Source organism: Mustela nivalis, assembly GCF_964662115.1.
Source record: "Mustela nivalis genome assembly, chromosome: 11".
Taxonomy (NCBI): Eukaryota; Metazoa; Chordata; class Mammalia; order Carnivora; family Mustelidae; genus Mustela; species Mustela nivalis.
In genome coordinates, this window is record NC_139030.1 from 56,053,286 (window position 1) to 56,073,354 (window position 20,069).

The window sequence follows — 20,069 nt, forward strand, 5'->3', positions numbered from 1 at the left end:
CACTAAATTCTCAAATTCTCTTCTTCTAGTCACACTAGACAACTGTCCTTGCCTCCTCTCAATCACCTAGCATCTTTATTCTCTGTGGAAAAAGTGTAGCAAGAAACAAGTGTCAAGAATTTAGTCCTTACAAGAGCCAAACCAAGGCTCCCATCCGGGTTCTTTTAATTCCTTAGTTATGGAAAATTACGTTAAGATTCCTCACTATACCAGCCACGGTGTGTCTCATTTTTCTCTCTCTAAAGAGTAGGAAGAATAATCCCTCTCTGGGTTACTGTAAGAGGTAAGTGATGTAACATTAGAATGTGGTAGGATGGTGCCTAACAAGGATTACGTGCTCAATAAACAGGAGTGAGGAAATGTAGGTGCATGCTATTCTCTCCCCTCGGCTCTCAAACCTCCTGCTTTCTCCACCCTCAGAAGCCTGCTAATGTTTTAAAATCAAGCTCAGAGGATACTGTCCTCCTCTGTGCAATTAATAGTCCTCTCATTTGGATTTAAATGCTTCTTTTTTTAATACTTTTGCAATGCTGTATTTGTATCTCTTTAACAGAACTTTCTAATTTGCAATACATTACTTATTTTCAAGTTTAACATCTTAAGCGTCTAGAAATCACAGAGTATGTCCTATTTCTCACATCGTCCTCCCATAGTGTTCAATAAATGTCTTTGTATACAGTAAGTACCATGTAAACGTTTTTAAAAATTACATTGAAAGCATATGTACGTAGGAGTATATCAGTTATATGATATCCTTTTAAAAATACACATTTACATGGGTCTGGGTATTTTTCTTTTCTGTATTCTAATCAACTTCTTTATAATTTCAGAAAAGTGTGAATGCTTCAAATTATGGCTTATCACCTGATCGTCAATTTGCATATCTAGAAAGTGATTATTCAAAGGTATGGACTATTTAATTTGGGTATATCTGTCTATATCTCTTACTAATCCACAGTTTGGCTTATAAAAGTGAGAGGAAGTAAGAGTACATTTTTATATCTAAATATTCAAGAAGTTAATGTGGATTCTCGATGAGTCCCCAAAACATAACTGAAGCATATACAAATATTCAGAATTTGGTGTACTTATCTGGCTATTATCCAGTAATAGAAACTACTTCCCTGTGGGGTGGGGGTGTGCTGCATTTTGGGGCACTGATATTGTCAGAAATGGGAGAATTATACTTGTATTTCTAAATCTATTTGATTCCATAAATCATTAGTTAATTCTCACATATTTTGATCTTGTGAAAATTTATTATTATTGAAAATGGGAAAATCAAGGTGTAGCTTATTTAACTCACTACCTCAAATAAGATAATATATGAGCAGTGGTAGACCAGGGTTTAAATCTCTGGTCAAAAGCCTGGAGTAGGAGTATCCCACTAAACCATAACCATTTACCCTTACTTAATTTCTTGTTCCTGAATGAAATTATAAAAGGAAGTTAATTATCTTATTTTTTCTAATTATGCAACATCAAGATAATTATTTTTTTGCAAGAAAGCAAAAAAATTTATTATCAAATTAAACTTCTAGTAATTACTTTCAGATAGACAAAGTAATTATTTTTAGATAGGTGAACTGCCATTTTTCATATCCATTGTGAGATGTAAAACTCTCTTAATATACAGAATGAATAGTTAAACTTTCCTCTCCCCAGCTGTTCTGTCTGCTGATTATTTTCCAATGAACCAGGTCCTGATCACTAACAATCTTTAGAAAGACATGTTTCAACCAGTTGGAATTTCTTTGCCAAGAGTTTGAAAGCTCTTTTAAGAAGCAAAATCCAAAATAATACTTGTATTATTCACTAACCACAGGACAAATATACTTCATGAGAAAAAGAGTAGGTTGTTTTTTTTTTTTTTTAGGAGGAATTATAAACTACATATCTTCTCTTTATTTTTCAATTTCTATTATTTTTTAAAAGTATTATATTTGAACAAGGCAAACATTTTGTAACAAACCTCTGTGTTGAATGAAATTCTTTACTTAATTTTAGAGGTTATCATTGTAATGAACACAAGTGTAGGGTAGTCCTTATGGCCATGGAGATCATAGAGGTTTCACTTCAATCAAGGTAAAGCATAAAGGGAAAATTCTTAGGAGACAGTGTGTCAAAGAAAAGCTTTTTATATTAAGAAATGTCTTCGGATATGCTTTTTATGGAGTGAGGGTTGAATCACTGCTGAGATTAGTTTTGGAACTTAGACAAACAGCACAAAAGTCCACAGTAAAACTCTTTAAATGAAGACTCTTTTGGAATTGAAACATATCCTTCCTGGTGCCTTGTGAAAATTGTCATCTTATAATTTCGATTCTTGAGTTGAGTGATTTGTGATGATACATTACTAAGATAAGCTTTTTAAGAATTGTGATTTGTTTTCATATCTCTTCTCTCTGACAGCTTTGGCGATACTCTTATACAGCAACATATCACATCTATGACCTCAATCATGGGTAAAATTTCATGATTTCATGTCTATGTATTCATACTCCTTACATCTATTATAGTTTTCAACCTAAGTTCTGATTTGAAATTAAGACAACATTATCTTGTTACTGATCTCAGTTTCTTACTTCTTTACAGTATGTGTGTACCCATACAACTTAAGAAATATCGTTATGGAATATTTACCTATTTTTATTTGACTAATATTTTATATTTGTACACACAACGCAGTTTTATTTTCCCTACTTCAGAACTCCCATTAATGAAAGTAAATGTATGTGCTCAAAGTACAAACAGGCATGGGAATGATACATTACTTTCTGGAGAGTAGCTACTTCATTAGAAGGAAGCAGAAGGAAAGGATATGCAATGGTTGTACCTAAACACATAATCCCTTAATTGTTGTACAATTAATTGTTTTTAAAATTGCAAAATGTAAATATTTCTTAAATTTAGGTTGTAGATAAGTTGTCATCTACTTATATTATTTTCTTTATTTATTTGTAATGCTTATTTGAAATATTTGCAACTTAAAAGAAAAAAAAATAAAGGACTGAGTAGGTAGGCAAAAGACCTAGGGAAAGAATTCCTGGCAGAAGGAATAACGTGTAAAGGCCCAAAGGGAAGGGAGAGAATGAGAGCGTTCCAGAAACTCAAAGTAGGTCAGTTCGGTTGAAATTGAAGAAGGGCATGCTGACTAGTGAGAGGTGGTTTTAAGGTTAGGAAGGAGCTGGGTCCAGGAAGCAGGGGCCAAATAATAATGAGGAAACCATTAAGAAGAGTTTAGATGTTGTTCTGATGACAATAGGGAATCACTGAAGAGTTTTAAATGGGAAATGACATGATCAGATTTACACTTTAGAAAAATCACTCTAAGTATGGACAATGAATAGGTTTAGTTATTCATCTTAATGTGATATCCTATTGCCGTTATATAAAAGGGAAAAATAATTATATGGCTTGAAGAGGTATTGAAAAGTTTTATGGTCTATTTCCTCTTTTGTCCAGCAAGCGTAGAAAAATTCAAAAAAAAAAAATTCTACTTGTTTTAAATGTTCAGAAAGGAATAACTCTGACCTTAAACGGTCAAATGAAAAAATAGGAACTGCTGCATAAAGTAGAATCTGAAGTCATTTAATGTACTCTGAGTCTTTCTCTTGTCTGTATCCACATCATCATCAAATTCAAAAAGTATTTGTTGAACCTACTAAGTGAAAAGCATATGTGGGAGAGACACACATGAACTTAAGGCACTGAGCCTAATTTCAAGAAAACTTGAAACCAGTGAAGTAAAAACCTCAGTCTTAGATCAGCACAATTTCTTGAGGCTTTAAACCTTTCCTTTTATTTCTTTTAGTTATTTTGAAATTCTCCATGTCCTATCTATGCTGAGGTTCAACAAATTAAACAGTTCCAAAAGATGACAATACTAATATTTTAATTATGGCTTGTATAAGCTTTATGGCCCAGAATCATTTTAAATATTTAGCTTTTGTGCAGTGAGTTCAGTAATAATAGTCCTATTTTCCTTCTTTCTTTTCTCTTTCTTTCTTTCTTTTCCTTCTTTCTCTCTTTTCTGCACAACTATCTAATTTTCCAGACTTTTTTTTTTTTTTAGTCAGGTAAATATAGCATAATTTAGGAAGTGACAGATGACAAATATGCTGAGATTCAAGGCAAGACCACAACGCACTAATTCCAAGTTTTGTATGTGCCTCTGAAGAGTCTATAAAAATCTACCACAGAGCAAGTAAAGATGCTTCTGGTTTCAAGCATAGGAAGGAGTACTAAGAAGATGACAGCCTTTGTAAGCAGCCTCCTCCACTTTCTCTCATAGTGTTAGTTATTTAGAAAACAGAAAATGGCAGCTGCAGTGACATGACAGTCATGAAGATACTGTGTGCTCAGATTTTTCAGCTTGGCTCTGGCTGCATTCTTACATAGACGATGCCACAGCATATAGAAACCTAAGACACTATTACAATGTCAAAGGTAGCATGAACCCTGGCTTGACACAGAACTGTAACCAGGTGAACACTGTCTTCTTTTCTGGATCATTCCTTTGCCTATGCCCTATGTCTTTTAATAGATTCTGGCCCTTTCTTCTGCTGCTTGTCAACTGCCCTCTGGCAGTCAGGATTCTCGCTGCAGCACCAAAGGTCTCTTCTTCCATGGACATTACTCTTTTTTGCCATCGGAAATGACCTACCCATTTTCCGTCACAGTTTCTTAGGCCTCAGGCTTCATGACCAAAGAAGTTACTTCAAAGTCACAGGTGTCCAAACTTTAAAAGAACAAAAAAAGTAGAAATGTCAGGCATATGTTAAATCCGGTTGAAGTTAGTTTTTGGAGGGGGAGGCTGAAGAGTCTTTCTTCAGGTTCCTCTATTTATATATGGTTTTGTGTCTCTATGAAAGCATTCTTAACAAAACCATTGATGCAATCTTCAACAAGATAATAGTCAAAACTGAAGCATGGCATCCTATGAGTCTTTAGCACTTGTAAAAATCTGAACACATTCTTGTTGAAGAACCACAAAGTCTCCTCAGTGCAAGTTAGTCAATTGAGTATTTGCAGGGTGATTCTAGACATCAAAGTGAGATTTGGGGCCAATAAGATATTTGAAATTTCCCCATGGGTGGAGAACTTTGCAAGCTTAAGGCATACTGCCCAGTGTATGATCTGTTTTTCAGTTTAGCTTGAGATCAGATGTTCCTTTCCTTTTCTGATTTCAAGTCAGATCCCTGGGGAGATTGTCAAATGGCATCTTATTTTCAAAAATTTGAAATGCATATGCATTCACAGAGATGGGGGTTGTAAATGAGAATGTGGAAGAGTACATATTAAACTTCAGTACAATTATAGCATTTGAGAGCTGGAAGGCACTTCATCGACCATCTCAGCCTGATGTGTACAAATTTTACCGTCCTGAGGGTTAAGAGACTTGTGTTTAGGTAGAGGTCTGCCGAGAACCAGACATGTGATTTTAAAAAGTCATATCTCTCTAACCTCACGTTCCTTTTTTATAAAACAAAGGGGTTCTATCAGATAATGTCTAGAGACTATAAATCTTTAATAAATCTTTAATTCACTTCACTATAAAGATCAGAAAACGGAGACCCAGAGAAGTGAGGTGACTTAAGTTACTAGTAAAGAACCCCAACTAGTACTCAATGTGTCTAGTACCAACAAGACTGTTACCACAGTCTTTCTGTTAGGTTTGAAGAAGCAGAGGATGATCCTTCATTGTTATTATTTATTTTTTTTCTGTTTACAAAGTTTTTTTTTTTTCATTGAACAGCAAGATTTATTATTATTTTTTCTTTCTTTCTTATTTTTTTTTTTACCCCTTCTAGAGCTTTTATAAGAAGAAATGAGCTTCCTCGTCCAATTCAGTATTTATGCTGGTCGCCTGTTGGGAGTAAATTAGTAAGTGTTTAAATTATAGAAGTGTTTAATCATTTAAATAAAAGAGGAGCCATTTGATTTTGGCCTTTGTTAAATTTTCCTGCCTGAAAGGAAAAAAAAAATTTTCATGACTATTTTAGTGGTTAAAAATGGGAAGAGTTTTGATAAATTGAAACTCATCTGAGAATTCCGCAAAATCTCAAGCTCATGGATAGACTTCTTTAAATATCGCAGTCAAAAACTTTATCCTCATACTCAGCCAGAATGCGTTGTGCCAGAAAGCTGAGGAAAAATATGGTTTTCACAAGTTTCCCAGACTAGCTTCAGACAACATGAAATTTTGTCCAAGCTCTTATTTAAGGACTCTAAATAAAGATTAGATCTGGCTAGCTATTAATATTCAAAGATTTATTTGACTTTCTGTTAATATACACAATTACTTATTTGGGTAATAAAACAACGAATACAATAATAGACTTAATGCTTTATTTCATATAGACTTTAAAGATCATAATTGACATTAACGTGAGTCGGTTGGTTTTCTGACCTATTAAGGCAATACTTTAGTTGTGAGTCTTTTTTGCGTCTGGATTACCACTCATTTTGCAGGTATTAAGTAAATAGTTAAAATAAAGTTACAGACTTCATTGTATTTCCTATGGAATTCTCCTTATTAACTAACTTACTACCACTTCTAGGCATATGTCTATCAAAACAATATCTATTTGAAACAAAGACCAGAAGACCCACCTTTTCAAGTAACATATAATGGAAAAGAAAATAAAATATTCAATGGAATCCCAGACTGGGTGTATGAAGGTAAGCCGTATTCTTTTTTAGTGTTGTTATTTTAGGCTTTTAATTGAAAATAATTGCATATATTTAATAAAATGGAGATGAGTAGTATGTTACTGAGATGAATGGAATCATTTCTGAAATGATTATCAAGTTAGGAACAGGGTGTGCCTGTTCTGAAAAAGCAAAATCTAATAATCAGTCTGGAAGAGTTAATTTTCATAAATGTTATAAAGTGGTAGTAATAATTTATATTTCAAGAAGTATATGGTCTTTAGATGCTATGTTAACACATTTCCTCAGGTTCTTTTTTCTTGAGAAATAAGCCTTCTTCCAAAATGAAACAGCAGTCTACGTAATTTTGCAGGGAAGTATTCCTAGTTTTTGATGCTTTCGTGAATTTTGTCCTCTTTCCAGGTCATGTAAGATCCAAGACTTACTTAGATGTTAAAAGGTCTCATAGTCCTTGCTTTTATTAAAAAATATATAACCAAACTGTTGTTGTTTTTTAAAATATTCCTAGGAGAAAAAGTCAACTTCCAACATTTATGTCACTTTGTAGTATAATTACTGTTTCCCTTTTTTGTGCTACTTTAGGTGACTACAAAAACTAGAAGCTGCCCTCAAAGGAAAAATTATTTATTGTTGAAATGTTTAATTACTTTACTTAAGTAATTATATTTCTGATTTAATATCAATTCCTAAGAAGACTGGTTGATATTTGATACGAAATGCAAAGTTAAACTATTTCTTTAAACTCAGATTGTCCTTTCTAATAACCAAATTTTAGCATATATCACATACACATTAAATAATTTATTTCAGTCAATAAATGGCTAATACAATGTACTTTGGAGCATTTACAGTGATCTTAAGAGTAAGGTATAGCTGTAATTAACATGCTTGTATTTATCTTTCAGAGGAAATGCTTGCTACAAAATATGCTCTCTGGTGGTCTCCTAATGGAAAATTTTTGGCATATGCAGAATTTAATGATACAGAGATACCAGTTATTGCCTATTCCTATTATGGTGATGAACAATATCCTAGAACAATAAATATTCCATACCCAAAGGTATGTTGAGTACTTTTAGCAGATGCTTCCATTTCTCCCATGTCAAAATGAGCAACCAATACCATGAATAGAGGTGGGATCAACAAGTTTGGAGAGCTTCTTATCCTTGTGCATTGTAAGGCAAACATTGTACTGTGCTCTATTATTTATGTGGACATCTGTTGCTTTGGACATCTGGTTGTGCTGGATGAAGGAGTCTTTGCAAAATCCATCGCAGAATCTTTGAAAAACATATGGTCTAGATTATGGAGGAAAAACAAGCTTAACTTAATTTTAATTTTTCATATTTCATGCTCCAAATTCAGGGTAAAGTTCTGTTTTGCAATTCCCTCTTGAATTCTCATGGAAATGCAAACTAGAATGGAAAATACAAGTGGTGAACTTGATCTTCCTGTCAGGTAGAAGTGGGCATGAGTTATGATCATTTCTGGACATACAAGGTAGGTTAAGTTTGTAAACCTACGTTCTTCTTGAGGAAATTAGACATGGAGTGAACCCGAGATTTCTTGTATAATAATTCTAGAACTCTCAGTGTACACACTTTTCACTCAGTCCCATGTCTGAAGAGAGGTCTCCCATGTCTGTAGTTAGAAAACAGCAAGGTCATAGGGGAGAAGCACCATACGCCGATCTGATTTTGACAATAAATCTGAAAGGGATCAAATCATAAATCCTCCTCTCTCACAGGGAGTGGAAGTGATTTTAGAAAATAGTGCTTTGTTCTTTGTTCTTTAGAAAATAGTGCTTTGTTCTGGATGGATCCAGTGGGTCCTATCTGTGACAAAGATGGGTGGGTGCGCATATGCACAAGTGGTTTTCAATGCCAGTCAAAGTGGTTGCAGTAAAAGAAACAGAAATAGCAGATGGTCTAAAATTTATGTTAAAAGTCATTTGAGAAAAGGCAGTGGATAGGAGATGCATGTTTAGGTAAAAGACCTCTCAATAGCTGGTTATAAAGTGAGAATGCTGGAGACATTAGGAAGCAAGAGGTGTGGTACTTGGGGCCCGAGATCTGAAAGAGCTTGGATCTTTAGAACAGTGGAAGGGAACAGGAAGACATGGAGGAACCCGGAACTGAGGCCTGACTGACACTGGCAGAGAAGTTGGGACCCAAATTTTTATGTTTCCTTGAAAACTGAAGTCGTTGAAACATCTGACGTTAGACTGAGAAGTGAGACAACTTGAAAGAAGTCAAAAGTCCCAGCAAAACCTCATCAGGAAACAGTTCACAGAAGGGCCTGGACAGGTCAGAGGAGGGCCTGGACAGTTCTTTAGATAAATCCAACCAGCATGGAGTCATTTAAGGCTGTGAACCTAAACTTTGTGGACTTAAATTGTTTAACAATTATACTCTCTTTTTCTGTGTTAAAATAACAGGAACTCTAAGAAGCTGTCTGGGTGTGAACTACACTGTCATGTAAATTTAGGGTGTATAATAGCACAGAAAGTACAAAACAAGAAAAGTGCAAATTCCATGGGCACTTTATTTGGAGGTGACATTTCCCTAATTTGGGGGAGATGATAGCAGTAGTAATGTAACCAGATTGAGTGGTGATTGTCCTAGACCAAATTATAGGGTGCAAGGCAAAAAGTATCTTTCATTTTTTATTCTTTACACACTTCTTTCCTCTATGCTCCCTCTAGCACATGGAGAAATGATTATTATACTTATCCTAATATAATAATTGGAAATATCTGTTTTGAAATTCAGAAAAGAGAATATCAATTATAGAACTGTATTTTCATACCCAAAATATTTTTTTCCCTATGAATCGAAGCTTCCTCATTAATCACTTAAAATGTGTGTTTTTCACTCTGGTTGACTCAATATTTGTAATGGCCCTGCAAGTAAAATTGAAGTGAGATTCCTGGTCGTGTTATAATTAGAATATTTTCAAGAGTAGTATACATAATATCATTAGCTTATAAAAATATGCTTAAATTCCTAAAGTGTCTTTAATATGTTGGTGCTCATTGGGATTTTATGAGCTTGTATATTTCCAATTTTTTGGCAGGCTGGAGCTAAAAATCCTGTTGTTCGGTTATTTATTATTGATGCTACTTATCCTGAGCACATGGGTCCCAGAGAAGTGCCAGTTCCAGCAATGATAGCGTCAAGGTATGGTAAGCTCAGCTGCTTCCCACCTGACACTGAATTTTAACACTGAAATTTCATAATTGGGATTTATACTTCCTTTCTAGTGAATTTATGATGTGTATACTCTAAGCAAAAATAAATAAATAAAATTGGCATGCAAACCTAAGAACATAACCTAATTAAAAATCAAAAATACATCTCTTAAATCAATTTTACAATATTAGCCTCTTTCACACATATAAAGATGATCATGGTGATCAATCTGAATGACACTTCCCTCAGATGTGTGAATGTAAACTTGGAATCAGAAGACAAATAGTAAAATTCCTGTGTGTTCTCAGCATGGCTTCTCTGAACTCTGGTCTACTCTCTTCTGCCCAGGGTTTACAGATTGTGCTTGACCACATATATGTGACAAACAAAAGAAGATAGGTCAACCCTCTCCAATATTAGCTTTTTTTTTTCTTTTACTAGGATGCAGTCTGTCCGTAATTAGCTAGTTGTCCAGTTATCTGTTTGGGGTTAACTATAGGTAGACAGGGGACTTGAAGCGGTCTCACTTGCCCTGCATGGTGCCTTATGTAGGTATCGGCTGATTATCCCTGGCTATAGCCACGACCCAGCCCTCCATGAATCTTCTGTGGTCATTCTGGACAAACAGAAGAGGTTCCCTACGCCCTGCCCGGTCGGCCTCCTTACCACTTCCCAAACCCTAGCAGGCCAAGGCTTGGCTTCTTTCCTGCTTCCCCATGAAGAGGAGTCCAGCCAGGACCGAGCGATTGATCCCTAACAGGGAAAAGAACCTCAGCAGAGGCCTTTTCTGGGCCCTACCGCGGTGAATCCACTTGCAGATAATTTAAAATGGCTTTATTTATTTATTTTTGGTGGGATGACCCATTACTCCCCCAACCCCAATCTAGTTGATGAAAACTTGATTAAATGTATCTTTTTTTTTTTTCTTTTGAAGCGTCATTCTCCTTAGGAGGCAAATGGAATGATACAAGGCGTACTGTAGAAGGAGGCAAGAGGCTTTGTTGGGGCATCTGTAAAATACTAACAATTTAATAGTAAGAGCTAAACTTTTCTCAGCTCTCCCCATGGAACAGGCAGAATTCTCAAGAACTTAAGCACTCTCAAGTTTTGTAGCAAGCTTTAAATTTGGTAATATTATTATTCCCATTTTATATAGAAACAGAGGCACAGATATGTTAAGTAAGTAGCCTTAAATAGGATAACTGGTAGGAGGTAAAACCAGAATCTGAGCCAGAGACCCTTCCAGTTCTGGGATTTCTTTTACATCAATGTCCAAAATTCTGTGGTTTATTTACATTGATGGTCTCTATCTGTGGCTTCATCCTCAAAGCCAAGTAACAATTGCTGCCATTCACTGACACCAATACATGCCAAACATCATTTGAGTTACTGAGTATACATCATCTCTGATTATTACAGTAAACCTGAACTGCAACTTCTGATCATGGTCACAGTTAAAACTTGGCTTCCAAAACAAACCTGCCTGGAGAGAAATACGGGCACGTATCATACTTGGCTCTCTCTCAGTGAGTTAAAAAGTGAAAAATTCAGTTTACCTGTGAAAAATCACTAGTTTAATGCTTTTTCCCTCCAGGTTGACCAATAGCTTTGGCCTCATGTCTTAAAAAACTTTTTTAAAGATTTTATTTATTTACTTGGCAGACAGAGATCACAAATAGGCAGAGAGGCAGGCAGAGAGAGAGAGAGGAGGAAGCAGGCTCCCTGCGGAACAGAGAGCCCGATGTGGGGCTCGATTCCAGCACCCTGGGATCATGACCTGAGCCAAAGGCAGAGTCTTAACCCACTAAGCCACCCAGGCACCCCTTAAAATTTTTCTTAAGATGTAAAAATCCAAAAATGAGGAAAAAACTCAAGCATAAAATTATTCCATTTAGATGAATGAGCTATCTTATAGATATTCTTTAAAGGTCAGCAAGTATGGGGTGCCTGAGTGGTTCAGTAGGTTAAGCATCTGACTCTCAAAGTTGGTTCAGGTCATGAACTATAAGGAGCCCCACATCGATTCTCGCCCCCCTCCCCCCCACCTCTACACCTGCCCTGGGCTCACTTGCACTCTCTCTCTTAAAAATAATAATAATAATAAACTATAAAAAACAATTCAGCAAGCACATTTATCTTTCTCTGTAGAGAAAGGAAAGTTTTACCTTCCTTATCTATGGAATAAATATTTCATTATAATAAAATACATCCTTTAGAAAACAGGACTTAAATTATTTGACATGATACTAGTTTATGGTTGTGACTCTCTGTTTTGCTTTTTTGCAGTGACTATTATTTCAGTTGGCTCACATGGGTTACTGATGAACGGATATGTTTGCAGTGGCTAAAAAGAATCCAGAATGTTTCGGTTCTGTCTATATGCGACTTCAGGGATGACTGGCAGTCATGGGATTGTCCAAAGGTAGGTTATAGTAAAGCCACAGAGGTATATTTCCGAAGATGAAAGTTATGAGTGTGTACTTATCTGTAGTTAATATTTTGTATTATAAGTCCAGAATTGCCTCATTCAACCCTTGATCCTTTGGAAACAAACAAACAAACAAAAAAAAACCCTCTTTATTCAGAGTCCATTGTTCTAATTAAATAAGTAAGATAACCCTTGTTTTCTTAGATAGCATTAGCACTGATACTGCATGGAGAAAACCACTAACTGAAACAATGTAACACTGGAGAAATAAGGCATGTGGTTCTGAGTTAGGATAGGAATCTGTCCTTTTGAGAAGATACAATTGGCAGTCAAAAAACCCAAAATAAGGAGGATGAAAAGATAAGATGGGCCTTTTAGAGAAATAGATGTGTTCTATAAGAAAGGAAGAAAGAAAGAAAGAAAGAAAGAAAGAAAGAAAGAAAGAAAGAAAGAAAGGCAAATGGTGCTATGTTCTATTCAGTGTAAAAATTGAAAAACAAAAATTTCAGAGGAAATGGATATTATCAAAAGAAAGCCAAATATTCTCCCCCTTTTTAATTCTTTTTAAAAATTTTTTTCAGTGTTCTAAAATTCATTGTTTATGTACCACACTCAGTGCTCCATGTAGATAACTGAGACTATGACATGGAATTATCCTGCTCTCCTGTTATCTTAGGAGAGTACTCTATACTGTGCTAATTTTAGGAGGGAAAAATCCTTGAAAATTAGGCACAGATTTACTGTTGAGTTTTAATTGTTTCTATTGTTCAAATCCAAACATAATCTGTTAAATTAATGAGTTAGACAAGTACTTCAGCAATCTAAAAGCTTTAAAATGAGCCTGTTCCTAAGTGCTCATATTAGAGACTAAGAAATTACAAAATGTTTTCTTTAAATAGGAAATTTGATGGATACATTTCATAAGATTTCTAATTATGAAGACATGTTTCATTAAACCAAATATAGAATAAACCTATTTTATAATGTAAGAAAAAAAGCACAGAGCAATCAAAGTAAATCACTAAATTCTATCTTGAAATTAGGACACTATGTTTTGCAAGAAAAGAGTCATATGAATCTATTTGGAAATATATCAGGACTATAATAGTCAACATTACTCGGGCTAAAAATATTTTTTAAATCACTACTCTGTAAGACGCTTGACTAATTTTGATGGAATATGCTAGAAGCTTATTTTTATCTTATTTATATTTTGATATACAAAACAGAAAGATTTTGGCTTTAATGGGGGGAGAAAAGAATAAGCTTGATGGTGGTAGTTAATTAGAAACCATTCGTATGATAAATCAGCTTTGGAGGAATATATCTTCAATGTTTTTATTGAATCTAGGTGTGAGGAATTATTACTTTAATTTTATTACTTTAAAACGATAAGACCAGTCATTTAGATACAATTTTTAGTTTTCAAAAAAAAAAAAAAGGCATTTAAAAACGCAATTGCTTTGGAATCTGAAATTCTAATTATCAAAATCAGGGACAACTTTAATCCAAACTGACAGAATATGTAAGATGCTTATTCAAGGAGATGTAGAATTCCTTGGAATATAAACTTTAGTTTTATGGCCCAAAACAGTGATTAAATTTAGAATACCAGGTTTAATTAACCTTAGGATTTCAAAACAACCTCTGTTTCAAAATAATTTGGTAAGTACATGGAACACATTTTCAGATTTAAGAACAACAAAGTGTTGAGTTAGACAACAAAGCTGTGCCTTAAGAGTTATTATTCCCTTGCTTTTTATGACAGTACCTTCTCTCATGGTTCTCTTTCTTCTTCGCTGACTGTTCTTTTTGTTTCCAACTCTTCTTTTTCTGTTCTCTAGAAATCTTATTATTCTCCAAATTACCTTGTATTTGCAAGATAGGCTAACTGCTATAACAACAGTAAAGCCCTTCTCCAGTAATTCAGTGGGTTAAGATAATAGAAATGTTTTGCACATTCATGTAACCACCTACTAGTGAGTCCAGGTGAGTGGGGAACGGTGAGGGGTGGGAGATGGGGTGCTCAGGGTGATGGCAGTTCTGCTATCTTATCTAGTGACTTCTAAGACTAGTCGAAAGTCATTCAAACCTGACCACCAGCATCCAGTTGGGGGATGGAAAAGGGAATAGAGGATCATGTATAAGAGATTTTGATAGGCTAGGCCTTGAAGTGGAATGAATCACTTCTGCTGACACACCATTGGTTAGAACTTATCACATGACCACATCCTATAAGAAGGAGGCCTGGGAGCTTGGCTCTAGTCCTAGCAAAATGAGGAAATGATTGCTGATAATCTTGGAGTCTTTGCCACAACCCTCAACTTATTCTTTCGGTGATTTTTATCTATACCAGAGGTTTTGGTCACCATTTGCCCCTCAAATTTAATCTGAGGATTTGAACTTTTAAGTATCTCTGGCTACATCTTCTCTGGTCTGTCCTCATTTTCAATACCTAGATGTAGGCCTTTATCATCTTTTTTCCAAGCATTACAACAGCCTTCTAGTTATCTCTCTGCCTCTTTCTATCTTACTCACTTCCAATCCATTCTCTGTATCATTTTTGCAATTATATTTTACAAATTTAGATTTTGAAATCCTTCAAAGGATTTACCCAGAGGAGGAGTCCAAACTCCCTAGGGTGACATCAGAGTTTCTCCAGGATCTTTCTGATACCCCATCATCTTTCCTCATCTTCAACTCTTTTCAATAGTTATCCTCCCCTTGGCCATATTGAACCATGCCTGTGGCCTGTGAACCGTGCTACTAAGCTGGCCTGGTCTCTGTGTTGTTCATTTCACCTAGAATGCTCTTTCTCTAAATATTTGTCTAGGAAAGCCAATTAGGCTTACTTAGGCTTACTAAATTTTGTTCAATGAATGATTGATGGTATTATGCTAAAATATGCACCAAAATAAGATCTAGTGCACATTTTAAGATTCCTATCTGCTTAATAAGACTAAGAAAAGAAAAAATATTAACCTAAATTCCACTGTGAAATGGCTTTTTAAACTACGTAACACTAAGTGCTTAGGTTGTGCTAGGCTCCACAGACATAATAATTCCAGGCACTGCCTTATGGGAAATTAAATCAGAATTCTTAAAGGTTTGCATAAGATCCAGCTTTTAGATTACTTATGTGTATGCAATAGTGTTAATGTATAAGATTTTGAATATGGTCATCTTAAACCCCAAGTGTGAAGTTACTCAATTACAATAGTACAGTTTGAGTAGGCAGCTTAACTGGTTCAAATGCCTAGATCGTATTTAGGAAAAACTGTTCTCCTAATGGTATGCTTGATGTGATCTTTCTTTTAGACCCAGGAGCATATAGAAGAAAGCAGAACTGGATGGGCTGGTGGAGTATGATTTTGCTATATTTTCCTTATATTTTAATGTCACTTGACAGATTCTCAGCTATCTAAGGACTATTTCAAATGTATCCAAAATAGCACTACTTGTTTCATAGAAAAAAATAACAAGGTAAAAAACTGCAACAATAAAAGCAGTGGTCCTTTCAGCAATTTTGTGCCAGACAATTTTAATATCTATATATTTAAAATTCTGTTGAGAACAAACCATATTCCTCATGTCCCAACCTTAGCTTTTTTTTTTTTTTTTTTTTTTTTTTATTTATTTGACAGAGAGAGAAATCTCAAGTAGGCAGAGAGGAAGCAGGCAGAGAGAGGGGAGAAGCAGGCTCCCTGCTGAGCAGAGAGCCCGATGTGGGGCTTGATCCCAGGACCCTGAGACCATGACCTGAGCCGAAGGCAGAGGCTTAACCCACTGAGCCACCCAGGCGCCCCCAACCTTAGCTTTTTAATTGACTCTCTGATATTCGTAACTAATGCTCTTATTAAACAAACAAAGATTATTTTTTCAAAAGAGATCATAATTCCTGATCAGCTTAAAATAATAATTATTAGCCATTTGAAGCCAGAAGAACCAAATACACTGGTATTTTTAGTCATTTAAAGATAATCTACATTTATTATATTTCATATAAACTGAAATGAATAAGTGAATTATATATTTTTTCCAGTCTTTAAGTGGTACCAAATAGGAAAACGTGTGTTTTTGTTATGGTTTTTTTTTAATCACTTATATGTAGAGTTTTGGGGATAGGTTTATTCAGTAATTTGTGAGAATTTTTAGTGTAAAAAAAATAATGTTTTACAAAATTATCACTTGTGCCTAATATCCCATGAAGAATACACAATAGGACAGAGAATGAGTGAACGTAATGTAGATGCTGCCACTTCATACAAGCATACAAGCAAATTGAATTTAACTCACATTTGGATTTAAAAACAAAATAAAACACACAGTTTCTCTGAGTGGCACATGCAAAGACAAGGGAAACTCTTAGGACCTCATTTAACATATTAACTCATGATATAAGGACAATAAAGGATTTAGAGTCAATTGTAAGATGATAACTCATAAAAATTCACAGTTAAGGTGAGTAGAAAGAAGGTAAATGGTAAAGTAAAAATCATCAGATATTAAAAACTCTTTTTTGTACACTTTTCTGGATTTAGCAATATTAGCTTACATATACTTACTCTGTCTTCATTTAAAGATATTTCAGTTTTATTCATTAACTTGAGAGTAATTACTTTACTATTTACATCCAGTAAGTGTAAGTTATATTCTAAAATAGCAAGGTAACAAGGATAGGTGTGTACTTGAGGCACACGCATATCCTTCAAAGGAAGGTGAGATCCTTACATTAAATAAAAAATTATTTTTAAAAAATCATGCCAAAATAAATCTAGTGAACAGTGCCTTATTTATCTGCAACATATGATTTTGTGCTAGATCATTTTAAGGTCTGTAGCTTTGGAATTCTATTGAGAAAAATTATTTTTTCATGTACTCATCTTGATCTCTTAAAATTTACCCATTAGTCTATAAATTTTCTAAATACCGGAAGAGGTATTGTCGGAAAATCTTTGCACTGATAGCCTCCAAGAATAAGCTCACATTCTCCAAAGGCAGCTGCTTTGAAGAGGCCATTCATTAGACGTTGTAAGTTTTGAGATGTCTTTTGAAACTCAGGCTATAACTTTACATGCTCATAACTCATATGTCATAATATTCTGGATAGCTTCCTTTGACCTATAATCAAACCAATGGCTTAATAAAACTACTCAGAAATAACCTAGAAATATGTATGTCTTTCAGACATTTGTCCAAGTAATATTTATGAAGTTTTTAGAGAAAGTTCACAGGCTAGCCATGTTAGTATAAAACTAAAGAGCAATTTTAGAAAAGTTGTTCCTTTAAAATTTATTAAGGAAATTTAAACTGAAAAACACTTGGAAACCGCCTGTGAATTAGAGGCGTGAGATTGAATGACTGGCATAAAGCAATGCACCTAAGCAAGGCATGGAACTAGCACATGGAACTTTACCTATAACTTTCTGTCCTCCAGCATGAGATATTCAGTGTTTTAATTTGGGGGAAATAACCTAAGATCTCCTCTGGTATTTCATCAGAAAAATAACAAGAAGTTCACTTCAAACAAATTTTTTTCTTGTCCTGTAGAGAACAGACAAAGAAAAAAAAAAAAAAAAAGAAAGAAAGAAAGAAACCTTTAATCAAAGGATATAGGATTGAGTTAGTAAAATTTGGAAAACAGGCACTAAAAGTGTACAACACAGAGTGCAAAGCCACATTTAAATCATTTTAAAATAAGTAAGCAATACACTACACCTCCCTTAGCCGTTGGCAAAATCCCTTTGTTCAGAAAAAATGAAGGTTGTTTTGGGTTTGTATTTTTTTTTTTTTAACTTTTAGGTGAGGTTTTATTTCCTTGTTTCACAAATAAAGCTGTCCGAATTTAGTTGCCAGAAAAATGAGTTTTCGACTTGATGCTTGGAAGTCTGTGCTTTTCACCAAATGTGGACTCCGTTTAAGCATCAGACTGCTAAGTAGGACCTCAGGGTTGTTCCTCAACCACGGCAAGAAATTATCTGGTGGTAAATAATCTTACCTTCCAAGTACAATATTTGAAATGGCTTTGCACATAATGGTAAGTAATTCTTCAGAAAATCTAAGCACAAAGAAGGGGCTGTGAAAAGGCTTTGTTAAAACTGAGGACCACCTAGTTATGGGTGCTTATCTAGGGTCTGGGCGTAACTTGCTGCCCAAAGCACTTAACTCAGGATGCGTGAGGGACCCAGCTCTGGGAAAGTGAAGGCGGAAATATTTCACACTCTCTTTAGCTCACCTGAGTTACCCGTTCATCTAAAGCAGCTGTCTTCAACGTGTGCAATAAAAGGGGAGAAGATAACAGTCTTTGCTTAGCAGAGATACTCTTCCTGTTCACCTGATTCTCGTATCTTAAAACATAACACTCTGCCCTCTTATTTTTTTCAATGAAAATGAAATTTTAAGTCTTCATCTAGAACAAAACCTTTTTTACAGTTCCTTACTGTCTGAAGGTGTGAGGTGTGTATGTTTTTACTCTGGCATCTTAAAATATTTCGTGACCCTGGTTCCATTTTAGTAGCAAAGACAACGTAGCACTGGTTTTTGTCTTTCACCCTGAGGAGTGAGAGGGAGGCATTGTGAAATGGCTGTCACTAAGTAGGTATATCATTATTTTCCCGTAGGCAACGCTTCATTCTAAAATGAAGAATGGCTTGTCATGGCGACCTATGCTAATGAAATTCTGTCCACAAAATCACAAGGCAGAATCTCTTTTCCCTGGGCCCCCTTTTCACTCTCAATTTCATTTAGGGGCATTAGTCCCAATCCCCCAAGTCCCACTGAGTCTGGTCTTATGATTAATGAAACTAACAAAGGAATCGTGTAAGGAGACAGATTCTCCATATTCCATTTTTCATTTGGTGAAAGACATCCATTCTGTGCCAGAGTGATAAGACTTAGAGTGTGTTAGCTTCCTGCGACTGCTGCAACAAACCACCACAAACTCGGTGGCTTGAAACAACTGAAATTCACTCTGTCACCATCTTGGAAGCTGTAAGTCCAAAGTCAAGGTGTCAGCAGGGTCGTGCTCCCTCTGAAGCTCCCAGGGAAGAATTCTTTCTCACCTCTTCCAGCTACGAGTGGCCCTTGGCTGTCCTTGGATTTCCTCAGTTTGCAATGGCGTCTCTCTCATCTCTGCTTCACCATCACGTAGACTTCTTCCCCGTGTCCCTGTGTGTCTAGTGGTGTCCTCTCTTCTAATGAGAACACCAGCCAAATTGGATTCAAGGCCCACCCACCCTAACCCAATACAATCGCATCTCAGTGCTTACCTTGGTCTTCCTCCATCTGGGCGGCTAAAACAAAGTGCCATAGCCTGGTGACTTAGAGACAACAGAAGCTAATTTTTCACACTTTTGGAGTCTGAAAGTCTAGCACAGGGTGCCAGCCAGGTTGGGTTCTGGTGAGCGCTCTCTTCTGGGTTGCAGACTACCAACTTCTTGGATCCTCAAATGGTGGAAACAGAGCAAGGGAAGACAGTTCTCTGGTGATTCTTGTTGAGGGCATTAATCCCATTCAGAGGGGCTCTAACCCTATGACCTCATCTCATCCTAATCACCTGCCAAAGGTCCCACCTCCTAAATACCATCCTAGTGGCGGGCTAGGGTTTCAAAATATGAATTTTGGGGGCCATAGAAACATTCAGTCCATAATAGTCACCATTGGAGATTCTGGGTTCAAATGAATTTTGGAGAATGTTCTTCAGACCACTACAGATACCATACCCAAATAAATTACATTTTAATATGCAACCATAACCATCAATTTTTATCAAAAAG

At 35.6% G+C, this 20,069-nt stretch overlaps 1 protein-coding gene across 3 annotated transcripts in view; it reads left to right on the plus strand.

Moving 5' to 3' along the window:
* Positions 1-20,069, plus strand: part of FAP (fibroblast activation protein alpha) — a 73,446-nt gene that overhangs the window by 20,249 nt on the left and 33,128 nt on the right. For all 3 annotated transcript variants that reach the window (XM_082691252.1, XM_082691251.1, XM_082691253.1), the window contains 8 exons: positions 831-905; positions 2,413-2,465; positions 5,814-5,886; positions 6,564-6,684; positions 7,581-7,735; positions 9,751-9,854; positions 12,153-12,288; positions 15,613-15,657. In XM_082691252.1, coding sequence (XP_082547378.1) covers positions 831-905; positions 2,413-2,465; positions 5,814-5,886; positions 6,564-6,684; positions 7,581-7,735; positions 9,751-9,854; positions 12,153-12,288; positions 15,613-15,657 — 762 coding nt within the window. The remainder of the gene's footprint in view (positions 1-830; positions 906-2,412; positions 2,466-5,813; positions 5,887-6,563; positions 6,685-7,580; positions 7,736-9,750; positions 9,855-12,152; positions 12,289-15,612; positions 15,658-20,069) is intronic.